The sequence below is a fragment of the Geotrypetes seraphini genome, chromosome 11 (genome assembly GCF_902459505.1).
Source record: "Geotrypetes seraphini chromosome 11, aGeoSer1.1, whole genome shotgun sequence".
NCBI lineage: Eukaryota > Metazoa > Chordata > Amphibia > Gymnophiona > Dermophiidae > Geotrypetes > Geotrypetes seraphini.
The window spans coordinates 58,607,984-58,633,035 of record NC_047094.1 but is presented as its reverse complement, the minus strand read 5'-3'; the positions used below and the strand labels follow the sequence as shown (position 1 = coordinate 58,633,035).

Here is a 25,052-nt window from a genome sequence, read left to right as displayed (position 1 = left end):
TAAAAGTAACTAAGTAATGATCTGTTCAAGAAAGCAGAAGAGTAGTCAGGGCTCATAGACTGAATCAGTGATCACTTAAATGTGAAAACTCAGCCTAAGGTATGTAACTGTAAGCATTGGGATAATGATGCACTGGATAAAATCCAAATCATGCATAAAAGTCATGAAGTACCTATCATAGGGCCTAGATGGGTTATTCAAGTGAATATTAGTCATCTAGGATAAGATTGTAAAAACACTACTATGTCTGAAAATTGTGGAGAACAGTGTGTCCAAAGCCTAACTTTGTAAGGCTAGTGGGCAGTGGAACAATAAGAGATGGATTAAGGGACACAATCAAGTTTAATCAAAAAAGCCCTGTGATTAGCAAAGCAAATCATCACTAAGCTGAGGTACGTTAAGGATATTTGAAAAGATTATTGAAACTTCCCTCCCTTTCTTTGCAGTCTAGCTACTGAGTTGGAAAATTCAGTTGGTAACCATTGTGTTAAATATGTCTCTTCACTGTCCCTTAGCCAAGTCTCAGTGATGCAAAATAAATCTAAATTCCAGTGCAATAGGTGAGACATTCTAGACCAGGGGTGTCAAACTCAATCACATTAAGGGGCCGAAATACAAAACACAGGCTAAGTTGCGGGCCAGATCCCACCCATCTCCGCCCCAGTCCCCACCCCCATAATAGTACTAATTCTAACACTGTTTTTTCCATTCATTTTTCATATATACACACAATATAATCTTACTAACAACACATAATGGTTAACCACAAAATAAACTACACAAAGCACACTGCATGCTTCTCAAAAAAATCTGAGCAATTTCTTTGACTGGGTGACCAAAGAATTGGATAGAGCAGTGGTAGGCAAACTCATTAGTCAAAAGAGCCAAAACCAGCAGTACAACAATTAAGATTTTTTTTGAGAGCCATACCCCGTGCCCGCATGAGCTACGATGGCTACGTCAACCCGACTGACACCCTGCTCGCCCGCACGTAGTCGAAATCGATTCGTGGCAGATCCTAGAGAATGACACGGGGAAAAAATTTGGCTTGGACCCAAACCCCGCAAACCATCTGATCCCATCCACAAAAGCCTCGAATAGTTTTATACTGAATTTATTATATTAAAGTATAAAAAGAAACAATAGTCTATACAATTGTCAATTTATAAATCAGCGTCTTCTCCTTACTCTCTCTTCCCCATTTCCCTTCAGCATCCTCTGCCCACTCTCTCTCCACTTCCCTTCAGCGCACACACATAAAAACAAGCAAACAATTTTATATCATTTTCATTCTATTCATTCATAGAAATTAAAGTTTAAATAATGCCAGTCGCATACCAAAACATGATTTTACAAAAATAATTCCCTGCACAGTCAAGCCTGCAAGGATTACTAGATGTCTTTCAGCAGCTCCCCTTCCTCCCCCCCCCCCACCTTTGTGGCCAAGTCAAAATGATCTACCAATAATAAAATTTAAAAAAACACAAAGCACGCTGTACGCAGAGAAAATGTTAATTATCATTTATATTCCGTGGGTTTTCAAAGAGGTCAAAGCAGATGACTTTATGCAATGTCACCTCAGTAACAACTATACAAAAATACACAAATATACCCCGTCCCTTTTTACTAAACTGCGATTGTGGTTTTTAGCGCAGGGAGCTGTGCTGAATGCTCTGCGTTGCTCTCAATGCTCATAGGCTCCCTGCGCTAAAAACCGCCATTGCGGTTTAGTAAAAAGGGACCGTAGTGCAAAATATAGACAGCAGATATAAATTTTCAAAATGGACACATTTTGATCAATAAATTGAAAATCAAATTTTTCCTACCTTTGTTGTCTGGTAATTTCATGAGTCTCTGGTTGCACTTTCTTTTTCTGACTGTGCATCCAATATTTCTTCCCTTCTTTCAGCCTACTTTATGCTTCCTCTCCTCCAGATCTCATTCCCTCCCCCAACTTTTTCTTTCTTTCACCCTTCTCTTTCTTTCTCTCTCTGTGCCTTCTTTCTCTCTCTCTCTCCCTTTTCTGTCTGTCTGTCTCTCTCTCTCCCTTTTCTGTCTGTCTCTCTCTCTCCCTTTTCTGTCTGTCTCTCTCTCTCCCTTTTCTGTCTGTCTCCTATCTCCCTTCTTTCTGTCTGTCTCCCATCTCCCTTCTTTCTTTCTGTCTCCCTGTCCCCTCTCCCAAGCCACCGCCACTGGGGAATAGGCTGCCACTCAGCCCGTTATCAAGTGAGGTCTGTTCTACAAAACTGCCTTACAAAAGGATGAGGCTCATTCTTCTACCTGTCATATTTCTAGGCAGCTGCCCTGACAGGCATTCTCTGCATGTAAAGTGGTCAGATTTTGATCATCCCATTTCCCATCATGGTTTCAGGAATGGCTTCTCGCAGAAATGTAAGAGATGCATCTAAACCCAGGGCACTTGATCATCATCTAAATGTCTACGCAAAAAAAAAGAAAAGAAACAAAAAAAAAATCTGAAGCTTAAGAATATACATGACTAGTGTTTAAGCCCGTTAGATTAACGGGTGCTAGATGACCGCCTCTCCTGCTTTTGAACCTGGGCAGAGGCAGAGCCGGGGCGGGAGGGAGTGACGGTGGGAGAGCAATTTCAAAGCCTCGGAAGCGGTGGCTCCTTGACCAATCCGTGCTTACAACGTCCCCACACTCGCGGTCTGGCTGGCTCCTCCACCAAAGCCCTTCGCAGTGGCATCTCCTCCCGCATCCGTCCCCGTGTCCCAAGCCTCTCCGAAGGCCGGCTCCCACGAAAATGGTACCCCTCTGTCCAAAGCCGCAGCGGCAGCCTCCCTCAAAACACATTTCAAATCTGACATATTATAATCACAAAACAGAAAATAAAATTATTTTTCTTACCTTTTGTTGTCTGGTCATTATTCATATCATGTAGGGGTCCCAGGCTATGGTTGGCTTTTGATAACTCGCTTGCCAGGGCCCCTTCTTTCTTCTTCCCTCCCTCCATCCCGGCAGCTGAAGACAGGCACCTCCCCCCAGTGGTCTGAGACAGGAGGGAGCAGTTAGGAGAGGGTGTGAGGGCAAAGAGGGGCTCAACAGCGCCCAACCACCTTTCCTTCCCTCCCTCCATGAGGTGCAGTGAATCCACCAATGTTAAAAGGAGCCGCGTCGAAATCGGAGGCCTGCCACTGCCGTAGCACGTTCCCCTCTGCCTTGGTCCCGCCCCTTCTCTGACATATGGGATCGCGGCAGAGGGAACGTGTTATGGTGGCGGCAGGGCTCCAATTTCAAAGCAGCTGCTTTTAACATAGACGGAGCTGAACTGACCTGATGGAGGAAGGGAAGGAACGGTGGGGCAAATTTCAGCAACGGCAGGAATTGTTTGGTGGGCCAAGCACCGGTTTCTTTAGGCAGCCCCGGTTGTTTACTTGGATTAAATGTGAGCCGGGTGAGGAAGGCCGCCGCAGCCTCGCAGCTAGGTAGGGGGACAACAATGGCGCTTATGCTCAAGCCCCCGCCGCAGCTCCTCTCTGGATCCTGGTGCGGTTCGAGAGAGGAGTCGTGGCGGCGGCTTGAGCATAAGCGCGATTGCTGTCCCCCTACCTAGCGGCGAGGCTGCGGCGGCCTTCTTCTGGCGGCCGGCGAACCCTAATGCTGACATTGAATCCAAGTAAACAACCGGGGCTGCCTAAAGAAACATGGTAATCATATTCTGTTCTGAAAGCCCCCGCCGCAGCTCCTAGGCGGTTGAGGGGGGAAGGTTGTGGTCGGAGTTGCTAGGCTGCAGCGGATGTGTGAGTTGCGAGTGTGGGGCCTGTAGCGGCGCGAGGTGGAGAGCAGGTTGTGGTGAAGTAGTAGGCGCGCATACGCACTCGTGTTTCCGTGACGGGATCAGGGAACACGATTTTTTTAGTGCGCATGCGCGTCCTACCATTTTATTATATTAGATATATACTGACATGAATATAGGATCATCTCTAGGTGAAGTGGGTTAATCATTGATACCATGATAAACTAAGGCCGCCATTGGGGAACAGGCTGCTGCCGAGTTCCGAGCAATCCCTGCTTCCCTTTCCCATAAAGAGGACACTGAAGCGCAGGGCCGACCAACTCTCGCCACCCGATGTCAATTCTAACGTTGGAGAGGAAGTTCCAGGCCAACCAGGCAGCGATTGGCTGGCCCAGAACTTCCTCTCCAATGTCAGAATTGACGTTGGGTGGCGATCGTTGGTTGGCCCTTCGCTTCAGCATCCTCTTTATGGGGAAGGGAAGCAGGGAGAGCTCGGAACTTGGCGCCGGCCTGTTCCCTGATGGCAGTGGTGGCAGCCTATTCCCCAGCAATGGTGACAGCCTGTTCCCCAATGACGGTGGCTTGGGGGAGGGCAGTGAGAAAGAAAGGGAAGGGAAGCAGGTTGGGCACCCCTGCTCTAGACGAGCCGCGAGCTGACCACTGGTATATAGGATGTGCACTAGATGTGGTGTATTTAGATTTTAGCAAAGCTTTTGACAGTGTTCCACACAGACATCTGATAAATAAACTGAGTGCCCTTGGGATTTGGTCCCAAAGTGGTGGGCTGGGTCAGGAACTGGTTGAGTGGAAGGCAACAGAGTGTAGTGATCAATGGAGATCACTCTGAGGAAAGGGTGTGCCTCAAGGTTCTGTTCTTGGACCTGTTCTTTTTAACATTTTTATAAATGATATTGCTGAAGGGCAAGATTTGCCTCTTTGCGGTTGATACCAAATCTGCAATAGAGTAGACATGTTGTATGGTGTGAATAACATGAAGAAAGACCTGGTGAAGCTTGAAAATGCTCTGAAATATGGCAGCTAAAATTTAATGCTAAGAAATGCAAGGTCATGCATTTGGGCTGCAAAAGCCAGAGGGGAACGGTACAGTTAGGGGTGAAGAACTTATGTGCACAATGGAAGAGCAAGAGCATAGGATCAAGTTAAGAGGTGATAGGCTCTGGAGTAATCTGAGGAAATACTTTTATACAGAAAGGGTGGTAGATGCGTGGAACAGTCTCCCGGAAGAGGTAGTGGAAACAGAGACTGTGTCTGAATTCAAGAGGGCCTGGGATAGGCATGCGGGATTTCTCAGAGAGAGAAAGAGATAATGGTTACTGCGGATGGGCCATTTGGTATTTATCTGCTGTCATGTTTCTATGTTAATGTTTCATCCTACCAGAACACAGATAACCCCTATGCAAATATGGGACCAAAAACTAAAAGTACTAATATATACAAACGAAACCCTAAGATTCAATATTCTGTATGCTGTACAACCCCAGGGAAAATGAAACAAATGCATTTCTTCCTGAACAGTGCAAAATATAAACAGCAGATGTAAATTCTCAAAATTGACACAATTCAGTCACTAAATTGAAAATAAAATAATCCCACCTACCTTTGTTGTCTCCCTCCCTCCATGCTGTGCCTCAGTTAGGTGCCTCCCTCTGGCGGGTGTGTTATCTTCTGGCCTGCTTCTGCCTGGCCATTTTATATTGCCTGCACTGCGATTTGCGTTTTCATTGCTGACCCTGGTTTTATCTTCTGGCTGGCTTCCTCTTCCTCACTGCCACAGTATTCACAAAGCCACGTGCGGCAGCTCCTTGTCCCGTGCCTCAACCGGAAGCCTTCCTTCTGATAACACCTGGGGCGGCAATGAAAACACTGCGTCGATCGTACCGCAGGCCACATAAAATAGCCAGGCGGGCCGAATTCGGCCCGCAGGCCTTGAGTTTGACACCTGTGGTCTGGAGGCTGGGAAGAGAAAAGCAAAACATCGGGTGCTGCACAGGAGGGAGGGAGACACGCGGGTATCCAGCTCATCAGGCCCCCTTGATCTCCTCGGGCCCAAGGCACCTGCCGGCCCTGCACGGACCAGCATGAAATTTTTGCAGACCAGTGGTTGAAGAACACTGGTCTAGAATGTCTCACTTATCCCTTGGAAAAGAGCGTACCAGGGTAACTACATAATCTCTTTTTCTTATAAAAAGGAATGGTAGTCATGATGCCCACCCTGTCAGATGTATGCTAGCCTGCTTTGTGTTTCAGACATGCCTGCTTAGTCAGATGTCTTGTTTCTATCACCTGCCCAGTAGGGTCAGCAGTAAAGCGAAATTCACTCATAAGAGACTCGTTGTAAATAATAGGCAATAAATATTAGTGGAGATGGCACACAGGTAAGTGACTCCTTCAGTTTCCACCTTTGTTTCATTTAGTAGTGGTTTAAAAGTGTTGTTGTTTAATGTTTATATTTAGAGCAGAACAGATTTATGTAGTTTCGGGGTGTTTTGCTACACCCCTCTCTTACGTATGCCCTTTAGTACTCACTAGAAGCTTTGGTACCGACTGAGGAGATGGAGCTGATGGGAGGTATCCTAGAGTGATGGGAGGTAAAGCATGAAAACAAAACGGTGGGCTCTCCACAACCCTTGCAGTTAATGAGGGTTTAAACCTGCTGGTCAAGACTACCATTCCTGTTTACAAGAGAGAAGATTAGTAAGGTAAGAACCTAATCTTTCTGTATTGTCATTGTCCCCTCTCTGCTTTCATTTTTTCCGCCTTTCTGTATGTTCTTCTTTCCATGGGCTTTTCATTCATCCTTAAGGTAGTCCTTTTAATCCATTGCCTCTTTTCTAATGTCATATCAGACTGGCCAGATTTTATTGTGGTGGTTGCAGTGGCTTAGAAACTGCTGAAGTGGACACGTCCATTCCTATTTCTTTATGGTTACTAATCAGAGTCAGTGAGATATATTGCGGTGTCTTTCAAACTTGAATTAAATTTGAGTTATTTGTTTAAAGTTCTTTAAGCTGTGTATAGGCATTTGTAACAATGGTGAAACTAAAAGTAGATAGAATATAATTGCTAATCAATGCTGTGGATGATTGTTTTTGAGTATAAATTTACTCAAAATGAGGCTCTATAGTTGAAAAGCAAACATGCATTTCATCATCCCCCCTGCCTGCAGTCATTCTCTTTTTTTCAATTTAATTTCTGTCAGAACTAAAAATCCAAATTCTCAAAGATAAGAAGATCCAGACAGTAACAAAGTGTTGATTGCTTTGTTGTTCTAGTTAGGATAACTAGTGCATAAATAATAAAAATAAAACTAAAATTACTTGCTGTTAGTTTTCAAGGACCAATCATGTCAAAGAATGATGCTTCTCTGGGCAGTTATGCATAAGGATGCTTTAACATTGACAGACTCTTGTGTACATGATGTGCATGTCATCTTTTTAGTATAAGAACTTACTGCGAATATACTGCAGAAAGTACTTTCACCACTAATACCCTCTAGAATACAGTTTTACTACCAGATCCTCAACGGCACCACTTTGGGCTCAAAAATCTTTAATTGCCCAAAGCTTTACATGTCATATCATCACCGGATCTTTTTGATTTACCATATTTTGCGCTCTATAAGAATCACTTGACCATAAGATGCACCTACGTTTAGAGGAGAAAAACCCAAGGAAAAAAAAATTCTGAATCAAATGGTGTACCCTGCCCCACCACCCTGCCCTGTACTCTGTACTCTCACTTGTGGTCTAGTGGTAGGCCGGGACAGGGCACAGGGCTGGTCTTGTGGTAGACAGCTCTCTCCTCCCGTACCTTTTTAAAATTCTGGTGGTTCAGCGCTGCAGAACGGCAGGAGTGGGACTCGTGAGAACTGATGGCAGCCATTCAGGGAGCGGTGCGGGACCAGGCAGAAGCGTGAAAAGCTCGCACCTTGTGCGCCACTCTGCCGCAAGAGACAAGGAGGCAGGCATCCAGCGAGGGAGGGGCAGGAGCGCAGAAAGTTCCTGCCAATACAGCACTGGACCACCAGAATTAAAAAAAAAAGGTACCGGGGGGTGGGTGCGTCTTACTTGCATTGTATTAACTTTGTATTTTAGCAACTTTAAAGCGAATACTTAGCTTTTATGGTCTCTGGCTAGGGATACTTTCACCAACATGCTTCATGGGTTCTTTATCAAGGTTTAACCACATGGTCATGAGAGCTGCTGTAAGTGTACTAGGGGTTAAACCTTGATAAAGCACCTGTGAAGCATGTTGGTGAAAGTATCCCTAGCCAGAGACTATAAAAGCTAAATATTCACTTTAAAGTTGTTAAAATACAAAGTTAATGCAATGCAAGTTGGAAATATTATTTCATACCTAAAGTAAATCAAAAAGATCCAGTGACGATACAACATGTAAAGCTTTGGGCAGTGAAAGACTTTTGAGCCCAAAGTGGTGCCGTTGAGGATCTGGTAGTATAACTGTATTCTAGAGGGTATTAGTGATGATAGTACATTCTGAAGTACTTTCGCAGAAAGTTCTTAGTGTATATAATGTTCTTTGAAAAAAAATATCAGCTATATGTTGGTGAAATCTATTTTAGTATATACTTAGGAAAGGAATTTTAAAAAATAAAGTAAAATTGGCACACAGTTTGAGAGACACTGTTATACTGGGACTCAAAAGGTAATAAGAGCCATATATCATCTCCAAAAGAACTATTTCACTGTTCCCATTTACTATATTTTGATTGAAAATAATTATTATGTATCATTTCCATTAGGATAGAATTCCTGTACTGGCTGTTCAGTTTCTAGAATTTTCTTAAATTTGATATGTGTTCATATGGCTGTTCCAGGCAAGTTGTAACAAAATATAAATGTATAACTATTATAAGCAAATAATCATTTCTATATATCTTTCTTTTAGCTGTTCTAGGGTCTCCTACTAGTGGAATACAGAATCCAATTGGCTCAGTGGGAGCAGGCCAGCAAACTACTCCTGCTTTAAATAGCCCAAATCCGATTGATCCCAGCTCCATGCAGCGAGCATATGCTGCTCTAGGTCTGCCCTATGGCAACCAACCACAGACACAGTTACAGCCTCAGGTACCAGGCCAACAACCACCACAGCCTCAAGTTCACCAGCAAATGAGGACTATAAATACAATTGGTAAGTTGACAATCTGTGAAACCTTGAATCCCAAAAAGAGTCAGAAATAAGTGGTTTTCAGGGATAGTAGTAACACAATGCAGAATCATCAGTAATGCTGTCAAAATAGTAATATATTTTAAAAACAACTTATCCCAATTGATTCAGTTTTGTAAACATCCAACTTGAAATAGATAGTTGTGTAGCATTTTTCCTAATTTGTTATTTTTGTATTCTTTCACTGTACAGGTGCATGATCCTTTATCTGAAATTCTAAAAACGAAAAAAACTCCAAAAACTGATTTTTTATTTTTAAAAATTTGTTACATTTATTAACTTGTACAAAAAAAAGCTTGCTTTAAGCATCAAAAGTTAAACTTGGCTCCAAAGTTACTTTAAAACTTCATTATCCTTAGACAAACAGGCAAGCATATTGTCACATATGGGTGACGTCATCCATGGAGCCCTGGTATAGACAGTGGAAAGTGTAGTATCACTTTAAGGTTTTGCAAGCTTTTAGGCTGTTTGCACTGCAGATGCGTAAGTGCCTTCCTGTCTGACGCCAGCTTGCGTGGGTCAGTTTTTTGTTTTCCGTGGAGTGAAGAAGAATTCATGTTAGCTTCAATAAATGACGAACTTCATCCCCACCCATTAAGCATCCTGTTACTTTACCGCCCACCCACCCACCCCCTGGAATAAATCCTCTGAATTTGTTCTTGAGACCATAACAAGGGCCTATCTAAAATTCTAAAGACTACTGATCATTGGTGACATAAACCTTCACCTAGAGGACAACACCAACAAGGACACAACTGATTTCAAAGACTTCCTCATTTCCTTAGGCTTCACTGCCCCACTGCCCACCCCTACCCACGAAAAGGGGCACTCCATTGACATCATCAGCTTTCTTGACCTGACTGAGCACAAAACTTCCACTGACGAGACCCGTTGGGAACATGTCCCCTGGTCTGATCACCTCCTAGGCTCTTTTTGCCTCCCTGTGTTCATGTCAGTCCTTGGTACCCCTCCCGAGCCACAAACTCCATCACCTACCGCAAAAAAATCACTAGTGAACTATTCTGGTCCCAGTTTCTCAACAAACTCCCTCCTCTTCCCAATCACACGGACCCAGACGCAATCTGGCACAACTGGGTGACTCTTTCCGAAACCACGTACTGTGCTCTTGCCCCTCTAGCCACTAAATCCATCTCCTACTTTCACAAGGCCCCCTGGTATCTCCCATACCACAGGGAATTAAAACAGAAATGTCGGGCCCTAGAGCGAAGATGGAAAAAAATCGAAATCCCCTTCAGATAGGCAATCCTGGAGAGAAAACATCAAATTCTACAACTCCGTACTAAAAAAAGCTAGGAAGAACTTCTATGGAGATAAAATCTCCAGATCAAAAAAACAAAACAGTACACTGTTCCACATCTGGCGAAACCTAACTTCTAAAAACGACTCCTCCCCCTCCCACCCTCCCATCTCCAAATGACTTAGCCAAATTCTTCAACGAGAAGATCACTACCATAAAGAGTTCGTTCCCCCCAGCTATTTCTTACAACTCTCTTCCTCCAAAAGACTCCGACCCTATCCCTGCTGACAGATCATGGACTACTTTCGAACATGTATCCGAGCCCCAGATCTCTAAACTTTGCCTCAAACTTAAATCTTGCAAGTGCATCCTAGATCCTTTCCCATCCTACCTCTATGAAAACATCCCAGCGCAGGCCATCTCTTCCCTTACAAACCTTATAAACAAAGTTTTACTATCGGGCCTGTTCTCCACAGAAATGGGTCACATTGCCTTATCCCCTCTTCTGATAAAAGCCAATCTTGACCCTTCCTTACCATCGAACTACCGCCCCATAGTTAACATCCCTCTTTTAACAAAACTTCTAGAGACCATAGTCGCTACCCAGTTCTCCTCTTACCTAGAGAGATTCTTCATCCTCCAACACTACCAATTCGGATTTAGGCCCAATTTCAGCACCGAGTCCCTCCTAGTTTCCTTAATTTCAAAGGTGCAACAACTACATGCCCGAAACAAATTTGCTGTTCTCCTACAGTTCGATCTCTCCGCGGCTTTTGACGTCGTGCACCATGACTTATTAATCTACCAACTTTCTGAGATAGGAATAGACTCCTTTGTCCTAAAGTGGTTCTCAAACTTCCTTCGCGCACGTTTCTACATTGTCAACACAAACGGCTCCAAATCCGCTTCGTGGACACCATCCTGTGGGGTCCCACAGGGTTCTCCCCTATCCCCTATGCTCTTCAAACTATCCCCCCTTGAAACAATATACACATATGCAGACAATATCCCTATCCTCCTCGAAACAGATCAGAACCTTACAAACCTCCAAGAGAACATCACTTCATGCATAATGAGACTTCACGCCTGGTCCCTCTCTGTTCAGATGAAATTAAATGAAACAAAAACAAAATTACTCTGGCTCGGCCCAAAGTTAGTACACCTGCCCACCCTCTTCGCTCTACCCATAGGCCCTGCTCTTCACCTTGAGTTCTCAAGCAAGGTCCTCGGCATCACTATCGATTCCTCCCTCTCCCTCAATGATCACCTGAATTCCTTGGCAAAATCATGTTTTTTCAGCCTCCACATGCTGAGGAAAGTTAGATCCTATTTTCACCAAAAACACTTTACCGTCCTTGTACAATCCATCATCTTATCCAAACTCGGGGATTACTGTAATGCCATTTATCTATGCCTAACAAAAAAAAGTCTTCGCAGACTCCAGCTTATCCAGAATACTGCGGCCAAACTGATTTTTGCTAAACGCAAAATTGATCACATCTCCCCTTTACTTACCAATCTTCACTGGCTCCCAGTACTTTCCAGAATTCACTTCAAATGCTCCTGTCTGGCTTTCAAGATAATTCATGGCATCCTTCCGCCCCTAATCCCTCTATCCTTCCTCGCCCTGACGCCTGCTACCACCAGATCAGCCCATAGATATAAACTATCCTTCCCCTCTCTACATGGCATCCTCCACGCAGGTAAACTGGGAAGATCCCTCCTCTCCAAAATCACGGGCCTTTGGAACGATCTCACTATCCCACTGCGGAACCTGGGCTCCCTCCAACTGTTCTGAAAACAATTGAAAACCTGGCTTTTCTCTAACATATAACATCTCTTCTCCTGCTTACATCCCCTCTTTTCATATGCTCTTGTAAACTCTCTCCCCCCTCTCTTCTTATATTTTTAAGCTTTGTAAACCGTGTCAAGCTCCACTTCCGTGGAGATGATGCGGTATATAAACTTAAGGCTTAGTTTAGTTTAGTTTAGATATATGTTATTATGTTATATTACTACATTGTGTTGCCTTCCCGTTTCTTTATTTCAAATATTTTCTTCTATCCGTTTTCTACTTTTCTTTAGAAAACAAACAAAGAAGAAAAGTAGAAGGGAAAAGAAATGTTGGATTATCTTCAAATTTTTTTTGGTGTTCAGCGGCCTTCACACAAATTTCCATCCTTAATTCCTCCATGATCATTGATGGATTTTTAGCCTTATTTCTGCTACTACCCCGGCACGTCCTTTCTGACTGCGTCTGACTCCAGGGATATATATTAGAGGAAGACTAACACTATTGATGAATGTCAAAGGTTTTCTTCTCTTGTTTCTTTATTTCAGAATAGGTCTGGAGTCAGACTTCCAGTGACTGGGACTTGTTGGTACTGGTAGACATGGATTCCACCATCTACTTGCATCAGTGGCATATTAGCATTGAGTCTATTTGATGCATGCCTTTCTGTAACTGATTCTTCAACCATGTCAACGCAAATTAATCACAAGGGACACTCGGCCAATTAAGTATTGAGTCTATTTGATGCATGGCTTTATGGGCGATAACAAGTTGTCATTTCTGAAGCGCATCGCTTATTCAGGCACTCATGCTTCATCTGTGGCACCTTCAACACCATTTGATGTTATATGGACCTGGTGCCTCCTCTTCATGCATTGATCTGCATCGGTATTGATCCATGCTAAGTGTATTCATATTCAGCAGTGGTACCTTCTCCAAGCTCTTCTTACATCATAGCATTGATGAACCTTAGTTCAAGATCGAGCCTTAGTTCAGTAGCAGTCTTTTCTTCAGTACTGAGGTGACACCTATGGTTCTGGTCCTGCATCCTGAGGTATGGGTGTACATCTTTGAGGAATACTTCCACATCAACACCGACATTTCTCCTTCTGTGCAGGCTGTGTGTCCTACTGGGGCATGCATCCTCTTTGATGTCTCTCATCCATCGACACCCTGTGGCACCATGGATACCCACAGTCTCAAGTATCAGTGCAGGATATTTGTTCCAGGGTCAATGACTTTATACGCACTGCTTCGCATCATTTACATTGACTATGACCTACTTACTCTTAACAGAGCATCACATTGGCTGCAGTTTGGGGGAACGTTCCTTTTCATCAGAGCAGTACTGAAGACATCGGGAAATATCATCGTTCTCCCCTTTATATTCATTGGGTACTACTTCAGCCTCTTGTCAAACACGTTGCTCTGCTTCGCATTGATGTTCCTCAAGTTGACAGCAACGCTTGTCCTCTGAGCTTCCTTCTGCTTTCATAAGGTATCGATGCCATCGGTGATCCTTTGAATTGGAGTATCGATCATCAGCGAAACACCGATGTTCTTCACATTGAGGCTCTGCATTGAGGTATCGAAGGTCTTCATTGGGGCACCAAAATTTTTTCATCAAAAATACAGCGTAGATTTGAACTTGCCCTTTGCCTTGGCACAGCATTCCAACTCTAGTTTCTTAATTTCTAACAATCTTTAAACTTTATTTTCCTATGGACTCCGCTGCGCAGATTTGCATGAGAAGGGAATTTGATGTTATTTTACAGATGGCGACACTGCTTTTCTTGGAGCGTAAGTCTGGGTCCAAAAGGCATCAATGTTCTTGTTTCCGTTGATGGTGATATTCCTTCTCAGACTTCAATCATCTTTGAAGCATCGATGCCCTTCACATCGAGTCTGCATCAACATCAGTGTTTTTTCATTGGGATACTGTGAGGCTTCATCTATGTTTCAGAAACCAGCTAAGTCTTTTTGACCTGCTTCTAGAGACTGTTTTCATTAGTACCAGGCCTACCTAAGCAAAGCATTTTGGGGCTACAAAGTACCGAATCCAGTTTTCTATCAAGGCATCGCTCCCTATTGCAACCACCTTTCCATATTACTTCAGGAATCCACCATGGGTGTAGAGCTTGTAAGGTGATTTTTTTCCTGTTGTCTGGACACTTGAACATGAAAAACATAAGTCTTTTCTACATATCACAAGCACTAGTGTGAGAATGAAACATGGGTGTAGAGCCTGTAAAGTTAGGTTCCCTACCATGTAAAAAAAAATAAATAAATAAAAAAAAATTTAGTCAAAAATTAAGAAGAGGAAGAGTGTCTGCTTTTGTGCTTCTTCACACTCAAGTGAATTGCTTTCTTTCTGGACATTCTCTTTCTCCATATTAACCAATGAAGCAGAAAATTGGAAAATGCTATGAATGGTTCACTGCTTTTTTCTCAAAGCAGGATCAACCAGCTTTTTTACTGAATCATGCCTCTCACTCTACCATCAATGTTCATACAGTAGAGTTGACTCCGCTTAAGTGCATACCCTTTGGACCGAATCGCCAAGTGCACTTAAACAGAATGTGCGCTTAATAGGAGTACCATTTTTTAGTCATGAAAAATCACAGTACGCTGTAGTCAAATGCAATAAAATTTTTAGTCAACCAAAAACACACCAAATACAATGTAATACGGTTCAGTTATAGAAACAGTACTGAATTGGGAGCTGCCCCAACCCAGCCTGACTGCAGCAGCCGCAAGGGGAGGAGTTGGCTAGGTGTAGGAGACCAGCTCCACCCCTAACGGCCCTTGCAACACTGATCACACACACAATCACATAAAAACCCCAACCATCTGCCACCAACAACTCCCAAGAGAAAAAAACAACCTCTCCACCCCAAAAGACCACCAATAACTGCACTCCCACCAACTCCTACCTCCTATCTTTCTCAATGAAACCTACAACACAAAAACAAACGCAAACTATCCTACTGATCATCCTGCTCCTAACCAACTTGAAGGCAGCAGCAAACAACATCTCCCCAATTCCAATTATTTCAACTACTAACAGAATTCACCACCCAGCCAGGAGAATCACAGTGGACAGGAACATAAATTGCCAGCATGAGATTTTTGTTACCGACATGCATCACTTTACACTTGGCCATGTTGAAACCTCATCTGCCATGTTGATGCCCATTCCTTGATTAATCACCTTGCTCATTGTACCTATGTTCAGATCGTTTATAAAGATGTTGAAGAGCACGGGTCCAAGCACTGAGCCCTGGTCTAGTAATGTAGCAATTGATAAGCAAATTGCATACCCCAACCAGAACCTACCCTATTGCTAACGAGCTCCAGGGACATCAGATTCTAGTTTCCTTCAGAAGATGCTCCAACCTCGTAATGCTCACTCTTTCCCAACTCAGGAAGGCCCTATTCTCATCACGTGGCACGTGGGAGAAACATCACATTACCCACATAATGACAAAAACTCAGGGCCAGATTCTCAAAACTTTAATGCAATTGCTAAACTGGTTTCCGACGGTTTAGCCTGTGTGTATTTTAACGACAGATTATCAAAATGGCTTACCTCTGTCTTTAGCGAGCTTTCTAGCAGTCTCTGACACTGCCATGCAAATGGACTCTAACATTAAAATGGGTATTCCGGTGGGTTCTTTAAAATCGCTGAGCCATTTTCTAAGAGTGGCATCAACTTTTGGCGAAAAAAATTAGCGAGTGGTCCAGGGGTGCTGGTACAGTGACAGCACTGTTTAAAACCCTGGCAGCAGGAGAAATGCCCATTCTCTCCCGCTGCAAACAATCCCCCCCCAGCAGCGGGAGAGATGCCCATTCTCTCCCACCGCTAAGCAACCCCCCCCAGCAGGAGAGATACCCATTTTCTTCCGTTGCCACATAATACCCTCCACACCTGCCTCCGACCCCATTTCCCCCATAGGAGGGGCCTTAAACAACCTTGGCCATTCTGAGCCTCAGACCCCTCCCCAGTACATCCCAGGATGCACCAGGGAGGGGAAGGCCCATTTTGAAGAGGCAGGCCAGCTGGCCGGAGGAAGTAGGCATCCATCTGTTCAGCCAACTAATTCAAGATAAGGGGGAGAGGGGTTGGAGGCAGGGGTGGGGGTTGTTGTGTGGCAGTGGAAGTGAAGGGGCATATGGGTGTGTCTCCGTCTGCTGGGGGGGGGGGGGGTGCTAGGCGGTGGGAGAAAATGGGCATCTCTTCTGTTGCAGGGGTGGGTGGGTAAGGGAGAGAGGTTGTTTGTGGCAGGAGAGAATGGGCATCTCTCCCGCTGCAGGTGGGGGGGGAGGGGTGATGGTTGGCAGCTAGAGATATTGGACATATTTCCTGCTGTTGTGTGTTTGGATTTTTTTCTTTTTGTGTTTATTTTGCGCATATGCCCATCGCCATCACCAGCCATGGGCACATGCAAATTTAGCGAGTCTTCCCTACTGTCCGCCAACTTCATTTACATGAGTGTTTTTTGGAGAATGATTTGGTTTTTAAAAATTGCTAACAGAATAGCTGGGATAGCCTTTCGTTTTATAACGTGGTTTTTGAGAATCTATGCCTCGGTTTCGTTAAGATTCCCCCCACCCCCAACAGTTTGATCCTCCATTTCCACAGTTCCTGTAAGGAACATAAAGAGAGGCTGTCTCAATGCCATGGGATTCTGCTCCCTCCTCAAATGTAACAGGGTCAAATCCAAGGTTTATAATAGGATCCCTCCTGTTCTCGCTGTGTAACCATTCCCCCACATGACGTAACAGACAAGCATTATTGTATAGGTGCATATGAGGTAAGCCCAACCCACTCTGATACCAACCCCCAACATAGAGCTATACTTCAATTTAGGTTTTTTTATAAGCCATACAAAATGTACTCAACCAACTATAAGTTTCCAGAGCAGTTTAAGGGGCAAGGTCTGGACCATATGCAACCATTTTGGCAGGATCATCGGCAAATCAAGCAAACCCTTCCCAAGAAAGATATGGGTAAATCTCTCCAACCCTCTAGCAATAATCTCATTTCCCAAAGCAGGTGAGGAATATTCAGAGCATATAAAGACGTAGTCTCCATCTCCATTTGAAACCCTAAATATTTAAATAAGTGCGCAGTCCAGGGAAGTGGTAAGTTTGTAACCCCATCTCATTCACAGTGCTTCTGACTTTTCCCAAATTCAAATAAAAATCCCTCATAAACACCATATTCTTTCATGATTTCAAGAAGGTCTGCCAAAGAAGATAGTGTAGCCAAGATTGTGTATTACGAACTCTGGACAAATGAGTGAAATCTTTTTCACCTGGGCGAAGTACCTGCTAGACATCCACCATATCGGCCACTGTGCCCAAAACCCCTAAGCCCTCATCCTTCCACTGTTCTACTGTGGCCAACAACCCCAGAGCAGTCCAAGACGGGATCCCAAACAGCATTAAAATCTCCTCCTAATATGATAGGTGTAGGACTATATTGGATCAAAAGGGATTTTTTTTTTTAAACCTATAGAACTCTCTATCATCTTCCTTCAACCCCTCCCCTGCCAACACCCTGCCCCTCCCTCCCTCCCCCAAACCAGAACCTCTTCCCCTTCTCCCTAAACTCCCCACCCTCCAACTATCCCAACCACCACAACTCTCTCCATCCTACTCCCGTTCCGTTCCTCAGATAGAAACAACGCCCGAGGACCCATAAAGAGGAAGTGGTCTCCACTCTAACAAGACTGCCACTAAGAGGCACCCAGCTGCCGAACTATCCTCCTCCATCCCCAATCAACTGCAAACCAAAATTTGTAATCCCTGCGCACTCACACTTCATCCTGGCACACCAAACAAAGCTCTCCCCACCCTCCCCATTCCAGAGCTATCCCTGTCCAACTACCAAAAGTTAGATCCTGTCGCCAGCCCCACTATAAAGCACCACATCCTTCCCACCCCACCAACACTCTCCAAACACCGGAGGTATTATCTCACACGCTCTTCCAGACCACTACTCGTAAGGAGTTCAGAATAGGAAGACCCCACACTTCAATTCTGAGGAGGTGTCTCTCTGTCCATGCTCTGACTGGTGACTTTCCTGTGGTTCTGCACCCTCCACCACTAGGTTGCGATGCCATCAGCATTCCCTTAACTGTGCCACTCAGATTTTCGCTCTGGAAGGTGGCCCACCCCCATTTACTTCAGAGCCCTCCATGCCTCCTCAGCTGTCTTCACTCTCTTCGTAAGTGCATCCACCATCATTGCAAGTGAGAAGGAGTACAGCCAACGATACTGGTAGCCCTCCATACACAAGAACTGAGTCACCCCTCGCAAGTCTCCTCTTTTCCAGGGTCCCTGCAGAAAGGTCCTGGTAAAGCTTTAGCTTAAGATCCTGCCACTTATATGCTCCTACCTTCTGTGCTGCTTGTAAGATCTCCCCCTTCAACGCAAAGCTGGCTAAACAAGTTGGTGCCTTCTTCCTGAAGTTGGCTCAAGGGACCATCAGCTCTGCATTTTCTGCAGTTAAGAAGCCATGTTTTCAGTTTTCTCTTCATTGCATCAAACTTTTATTGTTCGTTTATGCTTTCCTGTACTTATTTTCATGGCTTACTTGTTTTCATATTTTACTTGTTTGGTTTATTTTTATCAACCTTTTTCTTTATGGCTTTTGAACCACTTCAAGCCTTTTTTTCCTCCCGGGAACGTCAACTGTTTTAGGCATCCTAGTTAATCAACTCCCCGGGCCACTGAGACCTTTGACTTAGCATTTACCGTTTTCCCCTCCATGTCAAAGAGGGTACTAAATGGTTTTAAGAAATGTTCTCGAAGGAATTGGACTATTTCAGTCTCTGATCCACATAATTGGTGTGTGTTCAGTGTCTGGGTCCTGAACATTCATTTTGATCTCTGCTCCTGCATGCAAAAAAGGTCACTGAAAGCTCAGAAAATTCAGTTTAAAAATTTTTTTGGTACCGGATCAGCATTGATATTGCAGGTGATTCAAAATCCAACAGTTGACTTCCTATGACTCAAGCATTGACATTGGTGTCATAGTAACATAGTAGATGACGGCATATAAAGACCCGAATGGTCCATCTAGTCTGCCCATCTTGATTCAATCTAAAAATTTGTTGGGGAGTGTTTTCTTTCTTCTTCTTAGTTATTTCTGGGCAAGAATCCAAAGCTCTGCCTGGTACTGTTCTTAGGTTCCAACTACTGAAGTCTCCGTCAAAGCTCACTCCAGTCAATCTACACCATCCCAGCCATTGAAGCTCTCCCCAGGTCATCCTCCACCAAACGGCCATATACAGACACAGACCGTGCAAGTCTGCCCAGTGCTGGCCTTAGTTCTTCAATATTTACTATTATTTTCTGATTCTAGATCCTCTGTGTTCATACCACGCTTTTTTGAACTCCGTCACCGTTTCCATCTCCACCACCTCTCTCGGGAGTGCATTCCAGGCATCCACCACCCTCTCCTTAAAGAAGAATTTCCTTACGTTGCTCTTGAGTCTCCCACCCCTCAACCTCAAATTATGTCTTCTGGTTTTACCATTTTCCTTTCTCTGGAAAAGATTTTGTTCTACGTTAATACCTTTCAAGTATTTGAATGTCTGAATCATATCCCCCCTGTCCCTCCTTTCCTCTAAGCAGGGATACATTTTCAGGGCTTCGAGTCTCTCCTCATATGTCTTTTGTGGCAAACCTCCTACCATTTTGTTGCCCTCCTCCGGACTGCTTCAAGCCTTTTTGTGTCCTTTGCCAGATACGGTCTCCAAAACTGAACACAATACTCCAAGTGGGTCCTCAACAGTGATCTGTACAGGGGCATCAACTCCTTCATTCTTCTACTGGTTACGCCTCTTTATACAGCTAGCATCCTTCTGGTAGCAGCCATGGCCTTGTCACACTGTTTTTTCGCCTTTAGATCTTCGGACACTATCACCCCAAGGTCCCTTTCCCCATCCGTGCATATAAGCCTCTCCCCTCCCAGCATATACAGCTCCTTCCGATTATTAATCCCCAAATGCATTACTCTGCATTTCTTTGCATTGAACTTTAGTTTCCAGATATTAGGCCATTCCTCTAACTTTTGTAGATCCTTTTTCATATTTTCCACGCCCTCCTCTGTGTCTACTCTGTTACAAATCTTCGTATCATCCGCAAAAAGGCAAACCTTTCCTTCTAACCCTTCAGCAATGTCACTCACAAACATATTGAACAGGATCGGCCCCAGCACCAAACCCTGAGAGACTCCACTACTTACCTTTCCTTCCTCCAAGCGACTTCCATTAACCACCACCCTTTGGCATCAAGTTCATTGACTCTGCATCCAGAGCATCAGGCATTGGGTTCCTTAGACAGGCATACAACTTCATCTCTGCCTCGAGCATGGAGGGACATGGCAAATAAGAAAGCTAAAAAGCATAAACTTTCTTCTTTTTCTAGGCATGGCACTGTCTTCACAAGCATTGACTTCCTTGAAGCATAGTAAACATCAACACATCGAAGACAGCTCTCCTTTCATCCAGCTGATGTTTCTTTGTAGGTATGCCTCAACATCTGGTACTGCAGGCTGCTTTCATGCCAATGTCTCTTTTGGTACTGGCAGTGTCTCTCTAGGACAGGGGTCTCAAAGTCCCTCCTTGAGGGCCGCAATCCAGTCGGGTTTTCAGGATTTCCCCAATGAATATGCATGAGATCTATGTGCATGCACTGCTTTCAATGTATATTCATTGGGGAAATCCTGAAAACCCGACTGGATTGCGGCCCTCAAGGAGGGACTTTGAGATCTCTGCTCTAGGAGGAGATCCAGGCTATGCTCAGACAAGAGTATTCAAGGCTAGTGCAGACAGAGTCATACCTGCCTCAGCCTAGCCCAAGGATACATCAGAGTCGACTGAGGTTGATATCACACACCTCTGCTTCACATCGAGCATCAGGATTGGCATGAACCCACTTAATGCAAGCATCAACATTGGCAGAGAAGTTATCTCCTGGGTCAGACCATCAACCTGTGGCTTGACACTTCTCGACTCAGTTTACGCTTCTCTCAACCCACACAGCATGATTCACCTACCAGGGAGTACTTTGAGGAGTCTGACTTGGATATTTCCAACCATTCAGATGAGGGTTTACCAAATTACTCAGCAGAAGAATTCTATGGTATACTTTCTGATCCTTCTTCACCTCAATGGTGCAAGTCTCTGCCAGGAAGAGGATAAGCACTGTAAATGCGGAGAAAACCAAATTCCTACTACTAGAGAAGGAACAAAAGCCATCACTAACAGAACTGGAAGTAAACGCAATCAAATATCCCATACAGAGCACTCTCAAAATTCTAGGAATACAATTAGACAGACGCTGCACTATGCAGACACAGATACACAAAGTCATACAGAAGGCATTCTTCACCATGCGAAACCTAAGAAAAATAAGAAAGTTCTTTACCAAAGAACACTACAAGATCATTGTACAATCCCTCACACTCAGTACCTTGGATTACTGCAACAGCCTCTACCTACCATGCCCAAACAACATGATAAAACAACTACAGACCGTTCAGAACACAGCCATCAGACTCATCTACTGTCTCAGCAAATTTAACCACATCATCCCCGCCTATGTAGACTCTCACTGGCTTCCGATAAAAGCAAGAACCCAATTCAAGTTCTATTGTCTTCTATTTAAAGTAACCCATGGAACTGCCCCCTGTTACCTAAACAACCGCCTATACCGCTACCACTCATCCAGATCAAGGAGAACTCAAAACCTATTCACCTTCCCCCCTCATAATGGTACCCGACGTAAGAAACTATACGACAGCCTTCTAGCGTCACAAGCAGCGAAAATTGACCCCACCATCACCAAACTAATGATCAACACAACAGACATCAAAGTGTTTCGAAAAGAAATCAAAACATTTCTATTCAAAAAACACGTCCTTACTAACTAGTCTCCTCCCCTTTCGCACAAGCTCTCCCTCTCTTGAATATCACATTAGTCATCTCCTAGAACCTCTCCTTCCAAAAATATCCAGATTCCTAAATAAGCATTTAACTCACTATCCAACAAACTTCTTACGTCATTGTTAGGTAACTTCTCGTCTGTAACCCCGTATATACCGATATTCTCCACTGTATCCTGTTATCACTTGATTCTCTGATATGTAATTCTTTAATTGAATCCTCTACCACACCATGTATAGTACATGAATCACTGTTATGTAATTTCTCTAGATAATCTGTTATGTAATTTCTCTAGATAATCTTTGTTACGCAATTCTCTCGGTAATGTCCAGATCTCTTATAATTTGTAATCCGCCTAGAACCGCAAGGCACAGGCGGAATAGAAATCACTAATGTAATGTAATGTAATGTAAATACGCTAGAGCAAGCATGGTCCCTTTTTAAGGACACAGTCACTGAGGCGCAAAATCGATATATACCGCGAATCAGCAAGGGATCCAAGAGGAAGAAGAACAAGGAACAGGTGTAGCTCACTGTAGCAGTGAAGGAAGCGATCAAAGACAAGAAGACTTCGTTTAAGGAATGGAAAAGGACAAAAACGGAAGAACACTGGAAAAAGCACAAACATCAAAGCAAGTGCCATAAGGCGGTAAGAGGGGCCAAAAGAGATTACGAAGAAAAAATAGCCAAGGAGGCCAAAAATTTTAAGCTGTTCTTTTAATATATTAAGGGGAAATCACCCGCAAGGAAGTGGTGGGGCTGTTAGATGACCAGGCAATAAAGGGAGTACTAAAGGAGGACAAAGCCATCGCCGACAAACTGAACACATTTTTTGCGTCTGTATTTACCGAAGAGGATATATCCAATATACCGGAAGCCGACAGGAAATGAAGATGGGAAACTGAGAGGGACGACAGTCAGTCTAGAAGAAGTATGCAGACAGATTGATAGGGTTAAAAACGATAAATCCCCGGGACCGGACGCATCCACCCGATGGTAATCAAGGAACTGAAAGGGGTTATAGCTTAACTGCTCCAACTAATAGCCAATCTGTCGATCAAATTAGGAAAGATTCTGGAAGACTGGAAAGTGGCGAATGTTACGCCGATCTTCAAGAAAGGTTCAAAGGGAGATCTGGGAAACTACAGACCAGTGAGTCTGACTTCAGTACCGGGAAAGATGGTAGAGGCGCTGATAAAGGACCGCATCATTGATCCCCTTGACAGACACAAACTGATGAGGACCAGCCAGCACGGCTTCAGCAAAGGAAGATCTTGCTTGCCAAACTTACTGCACTTCTTCAAAGGAGTAAATGGGCATATAGACAAGAGTGACCCAGTCGACATCGTATATCTAGATTTTCAGAAAGCATTCGACAAGGTTCCGCATGAACACCTACTTTGAAAAATTGCGAGCCATGGAATCAAGGGTAATATACTCACGTGGATTAAAAACTGGTTGGCGGATATGAAACAGAGTGGGGGTAAATGGACAATACTTGAACTGGAAAAGCGTCATGAATGGAATGCCGCAGGGTTCGGTGCTCGGGCTTGTGCTCTTCAACATATTTGTCAAGTATGTTTTTATTGAGCTCAACAAAGAGAAAAGACAAAATCGCAAGGTAATACAGAGAACAAGATCATAGTTTGACAGGTAAAATCACAACACCAACTCTACCCCTCCCACCCCCCAACCTCCCATTCAAACCCCCCTGCCCCCCCACCCCAGTCCTCCTTCCAGTTTCAACTCATAGAATGAACCTCATGAGAGCGCATGAACAAAGACTCGTACATAGGCAATGAACTCAAAAAGACACAAAAATTCTCCTAGATTATCAGTACTGATTAAAATACTAGATTTTGTTATCCTGCTTTGAGTGTGACAGTACTGTCAGAATTTGATTATAACCTACTTTGATGAGATTTGTTTGGCTAAGAAGCATTATCTTACCCGGGATAGGATTTGCAGTTTCCAAATTAAATTATTACTGTGCCTTATATAAGAGAAATATTGCTTCCTTAGTCCAGACACAGTTAAGTGTATTTCCATATGCAAATCTGTATACCTTAATCTTTTTGGTTATATTTGTTAAAATTTTGACGTACTTTTGTGGGTTAAAGAATATCTGGAGGACATACCCTAAATCCATTAAGAGCTCAGCTTTTTTCTTTAAGGCTCTTGAGCTGTGGAACAATCCCTCTCTCCCCCCATCTATTACATCTGAAATTTCATTTTCAATACTTAACCCCTGTCTAAAGATTTTTTTTTTTAAATTGGCTTTTGGATTCATTGACACACTGGGCTGATCCAGGAGGGGATAATCTGGCTCATCTTGACACAGTCTATTCTGACCATTACTGTATCTTCTTTCTTCCTAAATGAACCTGCTGGGACAGGATGCATGGTTTTCTTATCATTATATGGTATTATTTTTAATTTAAATCTATTTTATTGGTTTTATTTATGTAAACCGTTGTGATTGACATACCCAGCAATGTCAATATATCAAGTTTTTTTTAATAAAAATGAGTATATAAACATGTTCAGCTTGTAACAGTTTTGTGGTAATGTGGGTTTTTCATAACTTGAATTCTTTACATCATTACCGTATTTTCACGCAAATAACGCACACCCGTGTAAAACGCGCACACGGGTATAGCGCGCAGAAATCACGATGATATGTACAAAAACTTTTGTATACCGCGCTCACGGGTATACCGCGCATGATGCCCGACGCTCCTTTCGCCCGCCCTGACTCTCCGTTCACCCCCCTGACTTCCGTGCACTGCCCTGACTTTCCGTGCGCTGTCCCGACTCTCCGTTCACCCCCCCTGACTTCCGTGCACTGCCCTGACTTTCCGTGCGCTGTCCCGACTCTCCGTTCACCCCCCCTGACTTTCCGTGCACTGTCCCCCCTTGAAGTCCTGTCCCCCCTTGAAGGTCTGTCCCCATCCTGAAAGCCTGATGCCCCCCCCCGACGTCCGATACATCCCCCCCCCCCGGCAGGACCACTCGCACCCCCACCCCGACGGACCGCCGACTCCCCAACAATATCGGGCCAGGAGGGAGCCCAAA

General features: G+C 44.0%; 1 protein-coding gene across 8 annotated transcripts in view; it reads left to right on the top strand.

The window, feature by feature from the left end:
• CREBBP (CREB binding protein) overlaps positions 1 to 25,052 on the top strand; it is a 676,455-nt gene that overhangs the window by 170,403 nt on the left and 481,000 nt on the right. For all 8 annotated transcript variants that reach the window (XM_033962544.1, XM_033962542.1, XM_033962548.1 and 5 more), the window contains one exon: positions 8,690 to 8,932. In XM_033962544.1, coding sequence (XP_033818435.1) covers positions 8,690 to 8,932 — 243 coding nt within the window. The remainder of the gene's footprint in view (positions 1 to 8,689; positions 8,933 to 25,052) is intronic.